This window comes from Ictalurus punctatus, chromosome 27 (assembly GCF_001660625.3).
Source record: "Ictalurus punctatus breed USDA103 chromosome 27, Coco_2.0, whole genome shotgun sequence".
Classification (NCBI taxonomy): domain Eukaryota; kingdom Metazoa; phylum Chordata; class Actinopteri; order Siluriformes; family Ictaluridae; genus Ictalurus; species Ictalurus punctatus.
The window spans coordinates 3,672,501-3,696,434 of record NC_030442.2 but is presented as its reverse complement, the minus strand read 5'-3'; the positions used below and the strand labels follow the sequence as shown (position 1 = coordinate 3,696,434).

At 38.1% G+C, this 23,934-nt stretch overlaps 2 protein-coding genes across 2 annotated transcripts; one reads left to right on the top strand and one right to left on the bottom strand.

Annotated features, from left to right (window-relative positions):
• Positions 1-861: 861 nt before the first annotated feature.
• On the top strand, positions 862-13,922 carry atp6ap2 (ATPase H+ transporting accessory protein 2). Its single transcript, XM_017459093.3, has 9 exons — positions 862-1,007; positions 1,813-1,943; positions 2,081-2,209; positions 2,412-2,507; positions 2,970-3,107; positions 5,064-5,117; positions 10,705-10,854; positions 11,309-11,428; positions 13,011-13,922. The coding sequence occupies exons 1-9, from the start codon at positions 965-967 to the stop codon at positions 13,203-13,205; spliced, it is 1,056 nt and encodes a 351-aa protein (XP_017314582.1). The 5' UTR covers positions 862-964; the 3' UTR covers positions 13,206-13,922.
• A 4,438-nt stretch (positions 13,923-18,360) lies between these two features.
• On the bottom strand, positions 18,361-22,902 carry LOC108259526 (uncharacterized). The gene is made up of 5 exons (XM_017459104.3): positions 22,623-22,902; positions 22,167-22,511; positions 21,481-21,570; positions 20,862-20,947; positions 18,361-20,149 (listed from the first exon to the last, which is right to left on the bottom strand). The coding sequence occupies exons 1-5, from the start codon at positions 22,642-22,644 to the stop codon at positions 20,045-20,047; spliced, it is 648 nt and encodes a 215-aa protein (XP_017314593.2). The 5' UTR covers positions 22,645-22,902; the 3' UTR covers positions 18,361-20,044.
• Positions 22,903-23,934: the final 1,032 nt, after the last annotated feature.

Here is a 23,934-nt window from a genome sequence, read left to right as displayed (position 1 = left end):
GGAAAGAACAAAAAAATACAAGGAGTCCGTGTTGAGTTGAATCGTCAGGCTACCAAAAACATTGCAGTGTAGCAAGAGCTCCTCCATGTGGTCAAACGTGGTAATGCAAGCCAACCGAATCATTAAAATGACTTCATGGCTCCTGTGGCATTGTTTATCTTTAATATGGTAATGGGAATATAGTGTACCCTTTAAAAGGTATATTTGGCCCTTAAGAACCACTCTGGAACATTTTGGGTAAACTATGCTCATTTGGAGGTAAAAGATACAAAAGACCCCAGTGACAGGGAAAGGTTCTGTTTAGTATCCATTTCTTTCTGAGAATGAAGTGGTGCTATAAATATTTGCCAAAAACGTTTTAATGCTTTCAAGTAAGGAATTAAGTGATTTTCCAGAGTTAATTAAACCCCCAGCTGGGCTAATTATCAAGCTCCTAATTGGTTTAACCAGGGTTAGAAGAACACAAAGAACAAACAAACAAAAACACATACAAAAAAACCCTGAGATAGTAAAGATTTTTTAAATATATTTTTTCCCCTTTTATAATAGTAGTTGTATTTTCTATCATCTGTAGAGAATTACCCAGCACTTTGCCAAAGTGTGTGAATTAACACTGACCTTGCTGCTGAAGATTTCTAGCTGTTAAACTGTTTAAAATAAATTTAAAACACCAAAACAAACAAACAAACATACATACATACATACATACATACATACATACATACATACATACATACATACATACTGAAGTTTAGTCTCCTGTAGATTCCGTCCCTGAACTCGCCATTATAACGTTACAACTTTCAGGCACTACCCAGCTGCATCCGTTAGGTGGCGACAGTCCCAAACTTTTACGTCTGCACGTCGCCACGTACTCGTCAACGTCATCACGCACAGCCGGTCAGCTGATTCTCGGTCGGTGTGCGAGGAAGAAGTGTTATTGCTTCTCTAAATTTGACGGACGATGAACGGCGCATCGGTTTTCGTTACGTTGTTGGTTTTAGCAGGTAAGCGCTTTATTTATCTTATTTATTCGACGGTTTGGAATTGGTTCATGTTGAAAAATGTATATAAATATCGTTGTGTAAAAGCGCCAGAGGCTGTAAATGAGAGGAACTCTTTGGGCTAGCATAGGATGCTAATACCGTACATCCGGCCGAAGGGTTAAATCAAATAGCTTCATGTTCCCTGTGTAAGTGCACTATATTTTATATTCGAGAACGCAGGTCACTACATGTACAGTGCACTATATAGTAAATAAGAGTAGTTTTTAAAAAGAAAAAATAAGTAAATAGTAATGTTGGTATTGAGCCATGTCTTCTCTCAGCTCGACAGGCGTACATTAAATATTCGTTGCTCGTATTTTTACTCACCACAAATTATTTAAATTCTGACAACTTAAAAGCATAAACAATAAAAAAAGAGTACAATTTTTTAAACGTTAGAGTTTAATTTGAATCGCGTTCGGAGGAAATGGCACGGATACAGGGTCACATGATGGCTGTGGTCACGTGACGTGCCTTCAGTCAGGCCTGCTCAGGAGCCCGTTCTGCTGTTTATAGACGTGTTTAGATGATTAATTAGCACCTATTGACCGCCTTGATGTGGTATTAACCCTAGAAATGCACCTAGAGAATAGAGAACTTATACAGAACTTATTTAAAAAATCAATTTATCCATTGGTATGTTTGCCTGTTTAAAAAAAAAAAAATCTAACCAGAATGTTTTTGTTCTAAAAAGCACAAATCACACCTGGAAATACTGTGTTGAGCCTTTTATGTAAAAATGTAACGTGTTTAAACTGTTTTGCAGGTGTTTTTGGAGACCAGCTGACGGTGCTGCGGAGCCCCCAGTATGTGAACTTCAGGTCGGGAAAATGGCCGCTGGCTGGAGAGAAGATCCCGGACCTGGTGGCTCTCACCATGGGCTTCTCGGTCCGTGAGGTACGCCGGATCCAAACCCGTTTGAAGGGAGCCAACGTTTATTTATGTACAAGTTTGTCTGCTGTGTTTCATCTAGACATCTGGATACGTGGTCGTGTGATTTTTCTTTCTCTCTATATCTGTCTGTCTGTGTGCAGGATCTTGAATGGCCAGGCTTAGCGGCAGGTTCCCTGTTCCAGCGTCCTCGTGCCAACGCCCTGATCGCCATCCGCGGCATCGAAAGCTTAGATCTTCCCTCTAATGTCTCCTCTTATCCACTGGAAAATGTGAGCACTTTTTTTTTAAATGTTATAAATGTGTTCTGCATCATGTGAAGGTTCGTCTACACGACTTCCCCCTGCAGTTATTTCAATATTGCACAGTAGTGGAATTGAACTTCCTTTATTTTATTGTCATGAGGCATTTTTTTTTCTCTCAGTATGGTTTTTTTTTTTTTTTCTTCTTTCCTTCCCCTCTGCTCTGTCTCAGACGGTGCCGTTCACCCTGGACAGCGTTGCAAACTCCATCCACACCCTGTTCGCCGAGAGCACTCCTGTGGTCCTGCAGCTCGCCCCCAGCGAGGAGGTAAACACTCCTGTAGAACTGTGTGCAGATCTCACACACACACACACACACACACACACACACACACACACACACACACACACAGAGCCTCCTGTTTCGACTTCAATTTGACTTCTCACCTGGTGCTGATGGAACAGAACTATAAAAAGAAGATGAGGAAGGAAATAATTTTGTCTGATGTGAAGAATTTAGCCCATACACAGTTGGTGCATCTTAAATTTTGGTGTCCTTTTGAACTCTCGGTTCGAACCTGCACGCTCACATCGAGGTCAAGCGATTTAACGGAATACGTATAAATAAAGAACACATTGATTTGTCAAAAAAATGGAAACTAATGTTTATTACAGACTTGTTTATGTGAAAGCTTTTATTCCTTTTTATTAGGAACATTTTGCTAATGCTCATTCTCTCTCTCTGTTTGTGTGTGTGTGTGTGTGTGTGTGTGTGTGTGTGTGTATATAGAGGCTGTACATGATGGGCATGGCCAACACGGTATTCGAGGATTTGCCCGTAACGCTGCAGCAGATCCGCACTCGTCTCTCTCAGGAGGGATCAGTCCTGCCTTCACTCCCACTCAGCTCACTGAGCCGTAACAATGAGGTACAACACACACACCTCACTGATGTATTTAACTTTCATATCGAATAAAATTGTGGTGTTAGAGTTTTATATTTTTTTTAAACAGCTGCAGTAGTAAAAAGGTAAATCTCACACGTCATGGACTTTAAGCGGAACTTTGTCGTGTTTAAACATCTGACTGCATCCTGATTAATATATGCAGTATCTCACAAAAGTGAGTGCACCCCTCACATTTTTGTAAATATGATTATCTCTTTTCATGTGACAACACTGAAGAAATGACACTTTGCTACAATGTAAAGTAGTGAGTGTACAGCTTGTGTAACAGTGTAAATTTGCTGTTCCCTCAAAATAACTCAACACACAGCCATTAATGTCTAAACCGCTGGCAACAAAAGTGAATACAACCCTAAGTGAAAATGTCCAAATTGGGCCCAATTAGCCATTTTCCCTCCCCAGTGTCATGTGACTTGTTAGTGTTACAAGGTCTGAGGTGTGAATGGGGAGCAGGTGTGTTAAATTTGGTGTCATCGCTCTCACACTCCCTCATACTGGTCACTGGAAGTTCAACATGGCACGTCATGGCAAAGAACTCTCTGAGGATCTGAAAAAAGAATTGTTGCTCTACATAAAGATGGCCTAGGCTATAAGAAGATTGCCAAGACCCTGACACTGAGCTGCAGCACGGTGGCCAAGACCATACAGAGGTTTAACAGGACAGGTTCCACTCAGAACAGGCCTCGCCATGGTCGACCAAAGAAGTTGAGTGCACGTGCTCAGCGTCATATCCAGAGGTTGTGTTTGGGAAATAGACGTATGAGTGCTGCCAGCATTGCTGCAGAGGTTGAAGGGGTGGGGGGTCAGCCGGTCAGTACTCAGACCATACGCCGCACACTGCAGCAAATTGGTCTGCATGGCTGTCGTCCCAGAGGGAAGCCTCTTCTAAAGATGATGCACAAGAAAGCCTACAAACAGTTTGCTGAAGACAAGCAAACTAAGGACATGGATTACTGGAACCATGTCCTGGGGTCTGATGAGACCAAGATAAACTTATTTGGTTCAGATGGTGTCAAGCGTGTGTGGCGGCAACCAGGTGAGGAGTACAAAGACAAGTGTGTCTTGCTTACAGTCAAGCATGGTGGTGGGAGTGTCATGGTCTAGGGCTGCATGAGTGCTGCTTGCACTGGGGAGCTACAGTTCATTGAGGGAACCATGAATGCCAACATGTACTGTGACATACTGAAGCAGAGCATGATCCCCACCCTTCGGAGACTGGGCCGCAGGGCAGTATTCCAGCATGATGGCGACCCCAAACACACCTCCAAGATGACCACTGCCTTGCTAAAGAAGCTGAGGGTGAAGGTGATGGACTAAACCCTATTAAGCATCTGTGGGGCATCCTCAAACGGAAGGTGGAGGAGCACAAGGTCTCTAACATCCACCAGCTCCGTGATGTCGTCATGGAGGAGTGGAAGAGGACTCCAGTGGCAACCTGTGAAGCTCTGGTGAACTCCATGCCCAAGAGGGTTAAGGCAGTGCTGGAAAATAATGGTGGCCACACAAAGTATTGACACTTTGGGCCCAATTTGGACATTTTCACTTAGGGGTGTACTCACTTTTGTTGTCAGCGGTTTAGACATTAATGGCTGTGTGTTGAGTTATTTTGAGGGGACAGCAAATTTACACTGTTACACAAGCTGTACACTCACTACTTTACATTGTAGCAAAGTGTCATTTCTTCAGTGTTGTCACATTAAAAGATATAATCAAATATTTACAAATATGTGAGGGGTGTAATCACTTTTGTGAGATAGAGAGTGTGTATATGTGTGTGTGTGTGTGTAATATATATATATATATATATATATATATATATATATATATATATATATATATATATATATATATATATATATATATAATCATGTGTACAAAATTTCTAGTTTATTTGACACCACCTTTCTTCGTCTTGTTCAGGCTGATCTGCTCTTCCTGTCTGAGATTCAAGTGTTGCATGATATTTCTGCTCTGGTAAGTTCACATCAGAGACTTGTATAACTACTACAGCCATTAAATCAAACATTTACACCTCTCCTTCTCACGCGTGCTCTCTCCCCGAAATAAACCATAAACACGTGTCAATAAAGGAACAGATAAATCAACAATAAAGTCTTTTTATATATATATATATAATGTGTGTGTATATTTTATTTATATATATATATATATATATATATATATATATATATATATATATATATATGTATATATATGTATATATGTATATATATATGTGTTGTGAAAAAATAAATATACCCCATGGAAATGCCGTGTTTGACATATTTGAATGAGCAAACATTTGATCCTCTTTGATACAGTGCCAGAGAGAGATAATTGGTTTGTGTATTATGTAACTCCATTTTTGACAGGTCTAGGTCAAAGGTCAAAAAGACACATATTATTACTCTCCATGTACAAGTCAAATGTCAATAGCAGCCATCATTATCTAATTAGCTGTCGTTAATGGCCATCACCAACCGTCATTTTCGAATTAGCTGTTGTTAATGGTCATTACCAACTCTCATGTTATTAACAGCTGTCGTTAATGGTTATCATTATCAATCCTAATTATGTTAGATTTGTATAGCAAAGATAATGTTACATACATTTTGCACGTATGGTCTGTACTTATATCAAGTAATCATTGTGTTGAGACATGTAAACATATGGGCTACATTTAGATAAAAAAAATCATATTATGTAGACAGAATCACGCCAAAGATAATATTAAATATGGTCTACACATATGTCGTTAGCAACAGTCATTATCTTAACAGATGTAGGTCATCACCAAACGTCATTTTCTTAACAGATGTTGTTTAAAATGGATACTGGTTTATATAATAAAGGTTTGTTGTAATTTGTTGCTTTCCCACACATACATACATACACACAGACACAAACACACACGTTCTTTCACATAGATCAATACATTCAAGTGCATTCTACACGTACATACATGCACACTCTAAAAACAAATGTTTAGGCTCAACAACACAACTCATCAAAATAATGTTCACAACTTTAAATATTTAATTAAATAAAAAAAAGAATTGTTATTTTGCAACCACATTAAATTTAGATTGTGGTTTTTTTTTTGTGTGTAACTCTGCTGTTAGAAAATACATGATAGTTGAATGTTAACAGAAATGAGCAGAATGTAAGTTTGTGAAATAAATGAAACTTTATTGATTTCATTTTTGAGAAAATGGCATGACTTTGAATAACAATTTACTGAAATAAATACCTTAAAAAGATTGATATGCCTGAAGAAAGGAAAAAAAAAAAAAGTTTTTACATACCTTCTGAATAGGTCCCTTTAGGAGGTAAACGTTTTAAAGACGGTGTTTTATAAGAATTGCGCGTATTACATGCTTTCTAAACATAACCCTTTAGGATGTAAAATGTTTAAAGTGTTGCTTAAAAGAATTGAGTGTTTTGTTTAAACTAGAAGACAAGTTTTTCGGGCGATGTCTTGTAGGCCTATACACACTATTTCATCGTTCATCAGATGTGTGATATACATCTAGACAATCTGATAACAAACTACACACAACATTTATGTTGAGAAAATTCAGCTTGCTCTTTGTTCCCAAATAATATTGGACCAGATGCATAGTTTACATCATCTGCCCACACGTATTTAATCTGTATTACAAGTACTGAACAAGTTAGAGGAAGAGAACGTGTAGCCTTACTGTTCATTGTAACTTTGTTTATTTGCATCTGTCTTGATTCATTTTCATTACCACAAAAAATGACCACAGAAGTAATTTCAGAAACAAAGATTCACTTAGACCACAAATGTACATATTGGTAGGGGTCGTAAAACACTGAAACGCATGACTCGTCCCTTAATTCATTAACATAAACACACTGTAAGCATTCTGGTCAGCAAACCCCCAGGAAACACATGACTCTCTCTCTCTCTCTCTCTCTAACACACCCACACACACACACACACACACTTCAGACACTGTCACCAGAGCTCATAAATTGAAATTTAAATTTTACACTATCTACAGAACTGTCAGCCGGGGAAACACGTGTGTAGGGCGGTGTGTATAATCCTACAAGACATCATCCGAAAAACTTGTCTTCTAGTTTAAACAAAACACTCAATTCTTTTAAGCAACACTTTAAACATTTTACATCCTAAAGGGTTATGTTTAGAAAGCATGTAATACGCGCAATTCTTATAAAACACCGTCTTTAAAACATTTACCTCCTAAAGGGACCTATTTAGAAGGTATGTAAAAACTTAACTTTTTTAAAAAAAATTATTTTTTTTTTTACATTTCTTCAGGCATATCAATCTTTTTAAGGTATTTATTTCAGTAAATTTGTTATTCAAAGTCATGCCATTTTCTCAAAAATGAAATCAACAAAATTTCATTTATTTCACAAACTTACATTCTGCTCATTTCTGTTCACATTCAACCATCATGTATTTTCTAACAGCAGAGTTTCACAACACAAACCCCCACAATCTAAATTTAATGTGTGGTTGCAAGATAACAATTCTAATTTATTGATTTAATTAAATATTTAAAGTTGTGAACATTATTTTGATGAGTTGTGTTGACATAATAATGTTGATTATTACATCAACTTAATATTGTGTGTAATTTCTGCATTAATTGATTTAAAGCAAAATTTACGTTGTAGCACATTTACATTTATTTATTTAACAGAAGCTTTTATCCAAAGTGACTTACAATGAAAGAACACGAGCAAAGAGATCCATCAAGCAAAGAACAATACAAGTAGTGCTACCATATAAGCTCTATTAATTGAGTTCTAGAAGAAAGCAGTAACTTAATGAAATTGGCGTGATCTTCAAGTCACTAATGTCAAGTCCGTACCCATTTAACAAGTCTGGACAAATTCAGACAGTTAAGACTGTGTTAGAGGACCTGTAGACTGAACAAATACTATACAAAGGACGTTACAAGGTGAGTATCATTTCACTTACAATTAAATTCTACTAAAGCAATGAATATGGATATATTCTCAATTGTGATATGACCAATAGTGGACTCGTGTATCGGCTACACCTGCTAATACAGTTGATGGACTATTTCGCACTACTACACGTAGCTAATGCTAGTCATATGTAGCAGTGTAATTTGAATATCTGCTCTTTAGTTTACTGTAGCAGTGGATAAGAATGAAAAAGTTTCATTTGACAAATCTGCTCATCTAGAGAGGGCTTTTCATTTGTGCTATAGGAAAGAAAAGCATGATTACATTTCTGCTTATTCGTGTAAAAGTCAACTACATTGTGTAATCTAATTTCATGTATTGACATACTTAAAGAAAGAAGAAAATCTTTTGTCATTCACACACATCGCCTTCTAGCTCTATTGTAGTCAGTTTGTTCTTTGAGCAGAATTAGCAGCCTTTGGATTGTGGATAGTTCTATGAGAGATAAAAGTAGTAGACGCAGAGTGTTTCTTTTTTGTCTATATTGCTCATTTCATTCAGTGCTTTTATGTCTGTAAATCCTGCAAAGATGTTAGGTATTGTAAATTACACCGGATTTTAATACTATTGTTATACTACTTGAAGTTAGTCATTTCTCCTGGTTTAAAAGGCTGCATTCTACTGGAGAAAATCTAATTGGAGCAACGTAATTTTAAAAATGATTGTCAACTTAACAACTTGTGTTCATAATTATGGTAATTAAGTACATAACACAAAAATTCCTTTTAAATAATGTGAAAAAAAACTATTTGGAACATCTTAATTTTTATGAGTAATCAACTTAAAAACTTGTGTTTGTTATACAAATTATTAAGTGTTATTTGAAAATACATTTGATTGTAGAGGAAAAGGTCATTTCTCTAACTCAGTGTAGTTTGTTGGTTGAAATTAATTTCAGTAAAAGTTGTCGTTTTTTTTTTTTTTGTTGTTGAGCCTAAACATTTGTTTTTAGAGTGTGCATGTATGTACTTGTAGAATGCACTTGAATGTATTGATCTATGTGAATGAACGTGTGTGTTTGTGTCTGTGTGTATGTATGTATGTATGTATGTGTGTGTATGTGTGGGAACGCAACAGATTACAACAAACCTTTATTATATAAACCATTATCCATATTAAACAACATCTGTTAAGATAATGACTGTTGCTAACGACATATGTGTAGACCATATTTAATATTATCTTTGGTGTGATTCTGTCAACATTTGATTTTTTGATGTAAGTGTAGTCCATATGTGTACATGTCTCAGCATAATATGATTACTTGATATAAGTATAGAGCAGAAGTGCAAAATGCATGTAGCATTATCTTTGCTATACAACTGTAACATAATTAGGATTGATACTGATGATTTATTATCCCTCACTCCCTCAGTAGGTTCTAATCACTGGCACTTGATTCTAATTTTATGGATTTGAAGGTGTGATGAAATGTAGGGGTGTACTTACTTTTTCCATGTGACTGATCTGTCTGTTTGTTTTTTTTGTTAATTTAAATTGTGAAAATTACTACAACCTGTCGAAGTTATTTGTCATTTGATAGTGCATCACCTTTAATAATCGGCACTGTTTCATGTAGGATCAAATGCTGAAAGTTTGTACACCCGCTCAAACACTTGGAGAGTTCTGGAGTGCAGCAGCAAGAACATGGGCTTGTGAATATTTTGCTTTGATGTTGTTTTGAAGTGGGATAGATCTTCCGTTTTGATGGATTCTAGGACCACCTATATCACCTGTAAGAAGAGTTAAAATGAATAATAATGATTAAAAAGACTAGGTGAGAAAGGCCCAAGGGTCATATAGCCTACAAACAATGACCTTTTTATTTGGTTAAAAAAAAAATCCAGAAAAAGTTATCTTGGCCAAAGTATAAGGGCAGACGCCAGTGGATATTTGTGTATTCATTAAGTAGCAGCCAGTTATCATCATCGAGTTCTAAGGAGCCGCTGACTCGGAGCCCATGTGAACAATGGCAGAATCAATTCCCATTCTTTACCCGTCTCAAGCCACCAGTGGAAAGAGCTCCTCAAGGAAAGACCATGACCCTATACTCAGACATATACAAAAAACAAGGTCAGTGGCATCTTATTTTCTACAGAAGACCCGGACCCATTACCCAGCAGTAATCAGAAAGGGCGTCAGTAATGGAAACTGCAGGTCTAAGAAGAGGAAGATTCAGAATTCATGATAACAATCGACCTATATACAACAGAACAGGTTTCTTTTTTATACAGGGAAATCTAAAACAGTTTGAACAGAACTTTCTGCTAGTTAAAGAGGAAGCTAAGCTAAGCAAAAGCCTTAAGACACCAAGCAGAGACTGCAGTGAAGAGATCTCCATTCGACACGGCGCCTTCGCCAACGTGAAGGAGGAGTTCACGTAGATGGAACTGGTGCAGCTGAGAGGCGGTGCATGGTGGGGTAGCACAGCAGACTGATCAAAACAGGATGGAAGAGGATTACAGGAAAGAAATAGGGATGCTAATGAAAGAAATGAAGGAACTGAAACTCTTACACTCACCCACTCTCACACTCTCTCTCTCTCTCTCTCTTTCTCTCTCTCTCTCTCTAGCTGATGAGACACAAGCACTTGGCTAAGGACCAGGCTCCTGACCTGTTCTCTCTGGAGCTGGCTGGTATGGAGGAGCTCGCCCGGCGCTACGGCACGGACTCCGCCCAGTTCCAGGACGCCCGAGAGATTCTGGTAGCAGCGCTGCAGAAGGTGAAAAACCACACCGCACGTTTTCAGCTTTCAGATCCTGGTGCATGTGGTTAAACGGGGGCAGCTCTTCCTAAACCTGCACATGTATGCCGACATGTTTGCCTCAAACACCTTTTAGAAAGTGTCAAAAAGGAAAAAATATATATATATTAGGTCCCAAATTGACTTTCACTTACATGGAGGCTCTGAACTTTACCATCACACAAATCACATGTGTACATAAATATATAAATAAATGTACATTTATACACAGCTGTAGTGGACACATTTTAAATGAGAGTAGTAAATACAAGCATCGGATTAAATCAGGACACTCGTAGAGATTTGTACCTAACGGATGTATGATTGTGGAATTTAATAATAATTACGACTAGGAGATATTTAATACTAGTAGAGACGGGTCATCTCGTTATACTTCATTAAACCATTCCTTCATCTCCGTCGTGTCTTCCAGTTCGCCGATGACGTCTTCGGCGTTTACGCCAGCAACGCAGTGGTGGAGGTGGTGACAGTGAAGACGTTCGAGATGCCGCTGACCAGGAAGTCGCGCTCCATCCTGGAGGCTAAGCAGATTGTGAGTTTTTTTATTTTTTTTTTTTATTTTATTTTTTTTATTTTGCTCTTGTTCTGTGCATCAAAACCACAGGACATCCCTCAGTCAACCACTATGACCCATTTACATTTTGCTAAGATTCCGGATATATGCAAGTTGTTGTGTGGGGGTTTTTTTTGTGTGTTTGTTTTTTTTTGATGCATGGTCCACAGAAGGTGGGGTTTCTAAGTTCCTCCGAGGACCAGCCCAAGAGACACGCGCACATTTAAAATGCTCTTCCCCGATGCGCACACACGTCTTGTTCCGATTTAATCACACACCGAATGAGATTTAAACACTGAAATAATTGCATAAACGTACAGTTATTTTGTGTAATGTCAAAACTACGATTACTACAATGATTTGCACGTTCGAAGAAAAAAGTGTCATTTTATGAGCTGTATTAGTCTACATGTATAAGTATACGTAAATCTTTGCTTCTTAGTCTTTTAATCTCTAATGCGATGTGTGTATTTGTATGAACCGGGAGCTTGAGGTTTAATGCCCCAGATACGAAAACATCGAACTGAAGGCTTGATGGAATTTCTGACCACTCTTTCATGCAATATTCTTTCAGTTGCAAGATGTTTGAGGGTTTTATTGCATGTTCTGCCCGTTTCAAACAAACCCGGATCAAATGTTTGCACGTCCAAATATGTCAAAAACAACAATTTCCATGGGGTGTACTTATTTTTTTTTTTTTCACATGACTGTATAATCTACAGCTAAACTTAATTATTTAATGAGCAGTTATCTTTTAATTTTAAATGATTATCAGACAGAAAAACGTATACACATTAAAAAGTTCCTCCGACCGCTAATCAAGACATCTGTGACTGTTCTATTCGACCAATCGACGGTTCGTGCTGTTCTGTAGCTCCGCCCACATGTCCCCACTCTGCTTGCACCGTACTTCGCCAAGAAGTCACATCGCATTGCAGAGCTGAACGGACAAAGGTTCAGGCAAGCTTCACAGAGCGCGGAAACTTTTAAACATGTCCACAAATAGGAAGTGGCTAGTTTGCTGTAAATAAGAACCGTATGGGTCAGAGCCCACAAACCCACAGCGAGCAGTTCTCTCACACACACACACACACACACACACACACACACACACACACACAAACAAACAAACAAACAAACAAGCGCAGTTGTGTTTTTCTTTAAACGTTAACGTGTAAAACCCACACCAAAGTTGGTCTCAGTTCTGTGTCTATAGTAAGACGCAAAAGCTCGCGTGCACTCGGAGACCTGTTCGCTGCAGGGTGTGTAGATTTACAGTCGAGACCACGTCGATGCATGCAGACGTTTTTCTAACACGTGGTCAGTGCAGTAGCAGGAGACTCTGCTTCGCGTCTTCACTTCTGTTTCGAAACACGCGCTCAGTTCTGGGCGTCCAGTCCGAGGTAGAGATCTAACGCCAATTTTGTTATTTTAATAAGCTCCAGCATTTAGAGTGTTAAGATGACTGCTTGTAAATAAATGCGCCTTTTTGATTGGCAGTGAAATTGTTCTACGTGTGTAACCTCACCCCAAATGGTTTTTGATCTATTTTTGTTTCCAGAGTAACCCGGGAAGCCCCTACAACCTGGCCTACAAGTACAACTTTGAATACGCCGTCGTGTTCAACATCGTGCTGTGGCTCATGATCGTGTTGGCTCTCGCCGTCATCGTCATCTCGTACAACCTGTGGAACATGGACCCGGGCTACGACAGCATCATCTACAGGATGACCAATCAGAAGATCCGCATGGACTAACCGTGCATTCCATCGCAGTGTTGTTGTGTATTGTGTGCGCGCGTGTGTATGTGTGTGTGTGTGTGTGTGTGTGTGTGTGTGTATATACACACAGGTTTCTCACTTACATTCATCCCATACGTCAAGTGTTTGTGTGTGTATATAGCTCTAAAACATCAGTTTGTGAATATTTATTGATGCCTGCTATTTTGTTGAAAATCTAAATGAATACATATATAATATACACACAGCGGATGAATGAATTCGAATGAAATCGCGCTCACTTGTGGTGTGGTGTTCCTGATCTAGCTACATGTTGAATCAGCTGTATTTATTATTGTTTTGTTTTTTTATTCCTGATACACTGGACCGTAATATCTGATACTGATGTAATGGGGGTGGGGTGATGCACAAAAATTGCATGCAGTAAAACTTCACCTAGGTGTGATGTTAAAACTAGGAGATTGTTGGCGTGGTTTTATTTGGAAAAGTCAAAGACAGTTGGTTAAAAAAATGTTAGAAATATAATTGTTTGATCTGACACGCAGCGATTGAAGGCCAAAATGGTAGATGTGATATTTTTAACTTGGCTTAACCTCAACTCTCCATCACCCGGTACGTTCAGCTGACCATGTTATGTCCTCTGACCATAACGTGAACTTTAGACGAATTGTTTTACCGACAAGTGTAGAGGTGCAAAGTTCATTTGTTACCAAATAAAGTCTTCTGATATGGTCACATGTGCTATTTATTGTGAAACAGGAACATTGACAGTTTTCCAGTAGCGTAAAAACCCCCATCACTATTTTACACACGTCTGCTGCTGCACAGACGACAGAACTAACAATTTGCCCTTTGTGTGTTAGCAAAACACGAGAATTCTCAGACACTGCTTCACTAATATGAGTCCAGAGCAGTGTGTTCTTACAGACTCAAATCTGAACCAAACTACAGTGGTGTCACAGCTGACACACACACACACTGTGGTTGAATCACATGACTGTTCCTCATGGGCATGAGGCCCAGTTCACCATGAATCTGATTCAAATAATAACTGAATAAAAAAAAAATAAAAAAAACCCAACAGGTTCAGTAAATGATTATGAAGTAATGTACACAGTAAAATCCACTTCATTGGAGTTCATTTCAACACTTTTAAAGTGTCCGGAGGGGTTCTCACTCCAGTGTCATTTTAACACTTTAATAGAGTTCACTCTTTGTATAGTTGAAATTTAACACTACTCAAGTGTTAGTTTCTCAACACCAGTGTGTAGTGTTAGAAATTAATTCTGATAGTAGTAATTCATTAACTCTGTTAATTGCATACTATGAAGCATATGTAGCATATTAACACTATAAAGTGTTCACAATTAAAATTACATTTAAATAATTACAAATCTAAAATGCAAATAAAGAAGAAAAAAAAAAAGTTGATTGCTTTATAGTAGTTTTTTTTTTTTTAAGGGCGTTAACATTACTGTCCAGTCTTTCTAAATATAACAATTGGGTGCTATGTCCTCTCTTTGATCATTCTCGTTAGAGCAGTGCTTGTCAAATGGCCTAAAATGTGTCGCTTCATTCACAGAGATGACAGAAAACTCATCCATTTGAAGTGGTCATCATAGTACATCGTTTTTACATTACAGGAAATAATGAAAGCACTCTCTTCATATATTATTATCTCACAGATCTTTTTGAACACAGGGAGATCATAGGTACATCCAGTGCATATGAACAAACCAACCTGATACTCAGGACCATAAAGTCTGACCCACTTTGTACTTGTAACACTCAAACAGGCTTCTAAATATAATGTCTGACTGAGTTCTTCCCCACCTTGCAAGTTACAGATGGTTTTTGATGTTGTAGGACCAAATTCAAACTTAAAACAGTCATTTTCATAGTTAAATGCCAATTGATATTGATGTTGCTTTACTAATGATTTAATGAGATTCTTGAAATGTTTGCCACATCTTTTGAAACTATGGTGCTTAGCTTCAAATCGCATGCACCACATATGGATAAGAGGGACAGTTTTTTAATGCCTCTCAGATAGTGTATCATGAAGTGGTGCTTGGGAATCAACTTCTTGTCAGGAAACAATTCTTTGAATAGAGTACGGTGATCACAGATCAGATGTTTTAAGTAACATATCATCCCATCAGTTATGGTGTAGGAGAACACTATATTGACAGTCTGTAATCAAAAGCAGGAGAACGTTCCAGTGATTGTTATTCCTTTCAGTGACATCACTAAATATCAGTGGAGTGTTGCGCAGAAGACAGCATGACTGTATGGCATTCAAACCCGGGTGTTTGCTCTTATCATCCATTTTTAACCCACTTGGTTTGTTTTTACGGTCTGTGTAACCATAATTAAAGCTCTGTATCCTATCTGACAATATGTTCAAAGAGACATAGGTTAACAGAGATTCTCGTCTGGTTTTTGGACCATCCTGAAGAACAGTCTTGGAATGACACCGGGAGCCAGCACGGGTGTTACGTTGAACTGTCTTGATCCTCCATGCAATGAAGCCAGTATTACACTCGGGATCGTAGAAGTGTTCGTGTTTAAGAAAAAACCCAAACAGAGGCATCTCTTGCTTGGCTTCAAGAATGAATTACTCAAAGCAATAAGTTCACACAATGACTATATAACATTACAAAAACAAGTGGAAAAGACAAAGCTGAGCAACCTATAAACACTAATCTAAAACAAGATCATTTTAACTTTAAAACTATAAAAGCGAAGAAAATATTTTAAAAATGTCAGCTCAGTCAGAGCAGAACTCAATTTCCCAAGATGCAACACTCACTTCTCATTCCCCAGAGTTCTGTGGAAGGATGTCATTCACCTAGAGTCAATGCGAAGTATACGTCCAGTCAACTCGTTTCTCTGCGTTATCAAGCCGATCTAGTTAGTTAGTCTTCTCGTTATCCTCGACCCTTGTTTCCGGTTTCGACTAAGCTCTCTGCCTGACCCCTTTTGTGTTGTTAGTCCGATCGCTTGACCATTGCCTGTCTTACGACTACGTTTCTTGAACTTCCCGATACCACGCTCTACACCTTCCGTGCCGATTCGAGGTTCGTGACAAAAAACACACACTGATTTGGGTTTTCAGACAGAATACAAGAACTTGCATATCCATGTTTGAGAAAGGATCTTGGAGGTGTGGAAAAAATGTCACAATTCCCAGTGCATAATTGGTCCTCACACTTGACGATGGAATCCTTTCAAAATAAATCAGTTTACTTTGCAAGCGTGTATGTTTTGCAAGAAGTTAATGAATAAATGCCCCTTTTCCATCAACACAGAAAAGCATTCTTTAGCTGCGCCATATGAATCTGTTCTGATGACAAAGGGAGGGAAGTGACCTCCAATTCTTACCCATGTCACTCTAACATGTCTGCAACCAGGACGTTCACCATCTGTTCACGTGTGGTATCTGTTAGTGTTTTGGTCTTTTCATACTCCATGAAGATTTCCTCACCCTTTGGATTGGCCCTCAGAACACAATCAACTTTCTGCCGAAACATCTTACATTGTTTTGACGTGCTCATGGAAATTTAAGAGGATTTTTAATGCCTTTCCTTTATGCCGAGAATACACTTACAAAACACTTCTACAGATAAGTATCAATAATAAACAATTATGTAATTGAGGATTTTAAATGTTCAATATTCAAAGCTTACCTGTCTTGCTTCATTAACCCTGTTGGGTTCCTCCTCTTTCTTGTGGATTCAAGGACAATTGTGGAATCTGATGAATGGGATGAAACTGGGGATAGTGGAGTCAGTACAGAGGAGGATGCTTGATATGAGACCAGCTGAACATCCAGATCTACAAAATCACAGACAGAACAAAATCCATTTAAAAGTACATATGTGTATATATATATATATATATATATATATATATATATATATATATATATATATATATATATATATATATATATATATATCTTTACATAACATTAGGAATTGATTGTGTGTGTGTGTGTGTGTGTGTGGTTGTCTGAGAGTGAGAAAGAGAAAACATACTAGTGGGAGGGATGGGCCTGGTGGCTCCGACCAAATTGTTGAGGCCCCCCGGGCACCCCCTGGTGGCCCCTACTTTGAAAACCGCTGATCTAATAAACTGTTACTTACCGACACAATGTGAAAAGTCTTCTTCCACATAATATCCTTCCTTCCACCTGCTGTGCATTCCACTAGAGTTACAGGAGGGGTCCGTTAACCTAACTCCCTCCAGAAAGACGGACGAATCAGCGACCAGTCTGATCTAGGTCAGTCACTCCTAATGGTGCGTTCCACCATAGCGGTGACACTATGAGAGTTGATTTCTAGAAAACAGTTATAACACACCAGTTTGACACCAACTCTTTCATGGTACAGTGTGAAATCTAACAGTTTAGGCAACATACAGAGTGAGATCAACTCCAAGTAGAGATAGATTGACTCTCTGTTCATCAACACCAAAAATTTAACTCTGCTCAATTTGCTGTGTAGAGATTGTATTCAGATTTTTATTAAAAAAAGGACTCGCGCTTTAGCCGCAAATCACACATAGCAAAGCTCTTCCTGCCACTTCCTCTAAGGACAACGTGGCTTCGTGTCATAATCTAACCCAGAGCTAAAGGTGCAAAACCACAGAGAAGAAAAAAAAGTTGTCTGACTAAAAGTCGAGCACCACAATTTTTTTTCATAGCAGCTGGGACAACACCTGTATCACAGACTTTTGGAGTTCGAGAGAAAAATCATTGTTTCCCATTTATTAAGGTGTTTAAGTATACTTAAAATTTAGAATCTCACTTCTAAATAAATCAATCTTTTAAAATGCTAACAAATGATCCGAACTGCCAACCTTTGGGAGGCTGGGCTTGGGAAGCATAAAAACAACCAAAAAAAAAGGCCACTTGTGTAATCAATTAACCAATTAATAACTGACTCCGCCTCTTTTCTTGTGTGGAATGATACCAAACTGTTGGGGGAGAACGATGACATTCCAAGTTGTCTTCCAGGATGGCCGCTCATATACACGTACCGAGTATCAGTGCTGGATCCGAACTCAAGAGTAAAAGTGGAATTGAGTAAATCCAGTGAGTATTTTTGTAAAGTGTTATTTTTAAAGGATGTTTGGTTTGTGATCAATAAGGAGAAGAGAGCAGGTGAGATAAAGATATTTTATAAGACTTTATTTCATTGCACAGTCGTTTAAATGTGACACTGTAATCTAATGCTGCGTTTGACTGAAGGTCCCAACTTGTCATTTCCGATCTCTGACTAGGAAAAAAAATGAACGTAAGCGCTCCCTCGACTCAGAATTCCTGCTCAATGACTCGTCTCCTCGACCCCGAGTTCAGCAAGTAAGGGCAAATCAATATAGCTGCTTCAGCATCAGTAAACAATTTCTTACCTTTACCTGAGTATATTACTGTATTTACAAGTATTTGCTTTAGATCAATCAACATACAGACATATGTGCTTGTTAAAATATATATACACTGCCTTTATAGGTGAATATACATCGCTCATGTCATGGATAATTCAACCTTTTTAGCCTAAGTCAAAAACTTCAGAGACAGAAAGTTTAGTAGATGTCAAAAAGTAAATAAACTGTATTGAAACAATAAAGTGTGACAGTCTGCAGAAAGTCCGAATTATGCAAACACACACAGCATTTTATATACCTTCCTCCATGTGTAGTCATTGTAGGTGGGGTTTTGCCTTTCCTCATTAAAACAGACCAATCTTCTTTGCCACAAATAAATATTCATATCTATGTGTTGTCTTAAATTTGTGAAGCATGTGCAGTTACGATTTCATGAGGTCATGGTTGTTTCTTTTTTTTTAAAAAAAAAAAAAAGGTTTCACACAGGCTTGTGTCCTGACCTTGATCCACACTCGCCTTTTTTCCCCAAGCCTTACCCTAGCTCATTAATTGGTATCGGCCTCAAAGTTATATCTGCTTCTGTGGAGGAGGATACCGGCTGGTACAGAAAGAACAATTAGTGTACAGTAAGACACAGAGTTCATCTAACGCAACACACACTTAGAATATAACTTGATCAAACATTGTTCTATGGATTTAGATTATGCTTCTAACTATTGATTATGCATATAGATTATGCTTTTTAACTAATATTGATTATTTGATTATGTTTAAGTAATAATTCTAAATGTTGGTTACACTTCATTAACATATCCAAATGTTAGTTACATATATTGATTACACTTCATAGATATTTTCTATACTCATCGCAGTTAGCTGGCATGGAGGCGTCCATGGTTTTCCCCACATTGTAGCCTGAATGCACAGAGGTTGAAAATGATGTAACTTCCTACACTAACGAGGTCAGTCTAAATGCAGCATAACTGAAACACTGTCAGGGCATTATGGGAAAATATCTTGTCCTGCGAGAGATAGACGACAATGCCTAGGCCCCCCAACCCCACCCTCACCCCCCTGCCGCCTTTTGTAAAATGTTTCTCAAAATGGCTGACACTCTAGTCGGAACACTACTAAACATTATCAGGGTTTGAAGCATGACTCATTTCAGTCCAATGACTCACTTAAGTGATTCGAATCTTCCAAATCATCTCATTAAGTGACTCTTAACAATGTGGGTTTTTTGATTAGCAACTCGAACAGCATCTACAAAAGCACTTCTATAAATTTAGGCCTTAAAAAAATAAAAATAAAAAAGATTTGTTCATGCTCATGAATCAGTTCATCTGGTTTTTACAAACGAATCATTTGCGAATTGTCCATACACGGAAGCTGCAGAAACGGGCCTTCTTTATGAATATGATGAAACGTCACGTGTGGTCCAAGGTGTTGCGTGGGGTCACTCGGGGTCACAGATTTACAAGAGCGTACGTGCTGTCGAGGTTAGCCGTCCTGACGGGTCCGTTAGCCGTCCTGACGGGTCCGTTCGTCGTGCTGAACTGCACCTCGGCGTACTGAAAGAATGACGCGATGTGACAGGATTAATAAAAGCAACTTTAACATGTTAATGCATATGTTCAAGACGCGACACGGTGGTGGAAAAAAATATTAAATGCAGTGCTTTAATGTGTGAAACTGAAGTATGATAAAGTTCACACACTTATGGGCGTGTCTGCAACAAACCATGTTTTTTCATGAGCAGAGCCGTCCTGGTGTGTGAACTGTTTGTATTGTACATATAACCACAGCGCTGTATGTACACCACAGCACAGGAATTATAAAGTGTACAAATCAATTGGATTCTTAAAAGTACTTTTAAAATGTACTAGTAACAGGATTATTTCCAAATATTTATTTACGCCTCCTTACTTTCAGTTCACGCTAATCTATTTATGTTTTCATCCTGTAAACAGTTTTTTGCTTTATTGAGCACATTATAAAGAAGATTAATTACAGTGAGATTAAGCACGATGCAGCTTTCAAACGTGGGACTTTCCGTCTTCGCTGCAGCAGGCACCGTACCCACATGTACAACGACTCGATCATCTAATTCATCGGGATCTTCCTGATTTGCAGGACAGTTTATTTTATCATTTAATTTAATTAATCAGGTGAAAATGACCTGAGAGTAAGCGCATGAAGATTTAAATTGGAAAATCATTTAAAGTATTGTTAAAAAACAATCAAACAAAAGCAAAAGGCCAAAAGAAAGAGCAGTTAGCCTACCACATGGTCGGTACTGTCCTGACGCGGCTGTAAACCAGGATTTGAAGGTTGTGCTCGAGTTTTTGGACGTCTTCTGCAGTGACGAACTGTAAAAACAAAAAAATACAGAATGAACCCGGCGACACTCAGGACTTTGTTAACCGACTTTATTATACACATGAACGAAGCCTGTGTGTCAATAGCTTTTAATAATAAATTATAGAATAGATCTTGTATTTTCTCCTGTATAAAGAACTATTAATATAATGAAATTAGATTAACTTTAAAATCACTTAAGGTCAATAGATAATCTTCGCTTCAGGTAGTTTAGACTTCAAGACCTATTTAACAGGCCAAAATAAATGTAACTGAATTTGATCAGGTATACAGTTAACTTCATACACAAGGTATATTTTGCACAGTAAATATCTTATAACTATAAAATATGTCACAAGCATGCAATTTCAAGAACATCAGTTTGGAATTAATAGACTTTTTATGTAATAAACCTTTTAATAATCTCATTTAAGGTCATAGACAATGCTAAGTCATTAAATTGACCAGATCAGTTGTGTAGAATATACTCAGTATATTCTCAGTTATTGACATGTCACCAGAATACACAGTAAATTAAACACACCTGCAACTGGAACGGCCAGAACAAAGTTCATTATAACTGATATGAGGAGAATCGGCAAGAGGACGGCTTCTTTGCTGCCTGTCCGATTATCTGGAAACAATTTGGAAAATTCAGACAGTTTTAATTCCACTATGCACACTAGTTTATCTACAATGGATTTTGTATCAGACATGGATGAAGGTCTGCATTGGGGGTCCTCCAAAGTTTTAACACAGACAGGTACCACTTTAGATGTAAAATCAAATTCCAAGGACGCCTTCGGTACAGCTTATTAATTACATTTGTAGAATAATATTTTGCAATATTAATATTTTTCGGCACTGTTGAGATTTCTGTTTTTCATCTTTCCACTGACAGAACATATTAGATTTAATGTAATGGCTATTCCATTCAAGTGAGCAGTCAAACAGGCTAATAAGACAATAAAGTACTGTATATAATAACTTGGATAATGGGCAGTTGTAATTATAATTTTTTTTAAATAACAATTTTTTAAAAATCACAGAAAATCAGAAATGCTATAATTTTTTTGAACTATAAGTTCTTGGAGTTGTCAACAGAAATGCATACACAATCAAATCATTTCTACACTGGAATTGAAATAAAACAAAAGTCACTTCAATCAAAAACCTGTTCAACACGGTTATTAAAGGATATTACTGTAACTTTAATTTAAATAAACTCACCAGCTGAATGATTCCGGATGTAAAGTCTGATTCCACTGCCGATGTCGGGAGGTGAACCAGTTCGAAGACAATAATACACTCCTAATTCATTAGTACTGATATTGTGTATAAATAAACTGCTGTTATATTGCACTGAGTATATCTTGCTGAAGGTCATGTTACTGTATATTGGCTCTAGGGCCATAATCGAGTAAGAGCGTAATATAATCACCAGAGATTCTGATGGCTTGATCAGGAACCAGAACACATCTCTTACACCCACCTGACACTTTAGAGTCACATTTTGTCCCAAATCTACCGACTTCTCTGTGAAAGCTTCTGCAGCTCCACAGCACACAAGTAGATCTAGTACAAAAAAAAAAAAAAAACACACATCACTGGTTTAGAATCCACTCATCTGTTCAAAGAGATAAATATCTTCTAAGGTAAAATGGTGAATTAACAACTTTTACTCACAGAACCAAAGTACCGTTGTCATGCTGACGCTGGAAATCTGTTAAGAAGCACTCTGAAATCGTTCTGCTTCAGTCAGGAAACACTTCAGTTGTGTTTTAGATGCAGGAGAGCGGAAGCGCTCTGACCACAACTTTTTTCTAAAATCTCCTTCACTCTTTATTTGCTGAAAAGCAGCCTCATGTACACCCACAGCATTACAATACCAATTTACAAGAAGAACACAAACCATTCACAACTGACCTTTTATACCTCAGTGCTGTTGAATGCTCGATTCTGACTGGTTGATCCCCCCCCCCCCCCCCCCCCCCTTTAAAGTAGTTCAGCTGCAAACTCATGTTTATATTAATGTGCTTGTTTTAATACGTCATTGTATTTATAGTCACAGCTCATTCAAAGTAACTTGTATGGTGAATGCTCCACATAAATAGTTTAAAAACAAAAAGTAATTGTTCGTATGATGAACTTTTCTGGAAGGAGAAGTTTATTACACCATTTTGGAAGGAGTCTCCAGTGTCAGCACTTTGTATCAATCAGAGTTAAAGCTGTGACTTTAAGTTTTAACTTTAAGAGAGAATAAAAAGAGAAGCTGGGGAGCAAACAATTTTTAATAGCTGCTGTAACATGCACCAATCAACCATAAAATTAAATCCACTGACAGGTGACATGAATAACATTATTTAAACACACTGGCACCTGCCGGGGTTGGGGGGGTGGATGGGTGTGGGTGGGGGGTGTTATATTTATTAGGCAGCATGTGAACAGTCAGTTCTCGAAGTTGATGTGCTGGAAGCAGGAGGAATGGGCAAGCGTAAGGATCTGAGTGACTTTGACAAGGGCCAAATTGTGATGACTGGGTCAGAGCATTTCCAAAACGGCAGGTCTCGTGGGGTGTTTCTGGTATGCAGTAGTCCAAAGAAAGAGAACTGCTGACAGGGTCATGGGTGCCCAAGGCTTGAAGGCTCGAAGGCGAGCCCGTCTGGTCCGATCCCACAGAAGAGCTACTGTAGCAAAAACTGCTTAAACTGTTAATGCTGGCTCTGATAGAAAGGTCTCAGAACACACTGGTCAAATGGAATATAGGAATCTGCACTGAAATATGAAGTGACATTCAAAATGCACACAGACTAACAGACTAACCCTAAACCCTAGTGGTGCCTTAGTGTTATGACGCATATCTTTTATTTAGGATTATCATTCAAGTGGCTTCAAAAAGTCTGAAGAAGATGGGTTATTTTAAAGAAATTTGACATCAGTAAACAAAATCTGTTCTTACACATAAAATTTTAAAGAAGAATGAATGAATTTCACATGA

What these genes read in the sequence shown, in the direction of transcription:
- LOC108259526 (XM_017459104.3), bottom strand. Translation starts at nt 22,644, where the DNA reads ATGACAACGGTACTTTGGTTCT. An exon ending in CATCCGGAATCATTCAGCTG is followed by an intron (nt 21,571 to 22,166) that starts GTGAGTTTATTT and finishes AATTGTTTCCAG; the next exon opens with ATAATCGGACAGGCAGCAAA. An exon ending in TCTGGCCGTTCCAGTTGCAG is followed by an intron (nt 20,948 to 21,480) that starts GTGTGTTTAATT and finishes TTGTTTTTACAG; the next exon opens with TTCGTCACTGCAGAAGACGT.
- atp6ap2 (XM_017459093.3), top strand. Translation starts at nt 965, where the DNA reads ATGAACGGCGCATCGGTTTTCGTTACGTTGTTGGTTTTAGCAG. An exon ending in TACGTTGTTGGTTTTAGCAG is followed by an intron (nt 1,008 to 1,812) that starts GTAAGCGCTTTA and finishes ACTGTTTTGCAG; the next exon opens with GTGTTTTTGGAGACCAGCTG. An exon ending in TGGGCTTCTCGGTCCGTGAG is followed by an intron (nt 1,944 to 2,080) that starts GTACGCCGGATC and finishes GTCTGTGTGCAG; the next exon opens with GATCTTGAATGGCCAGGCTT.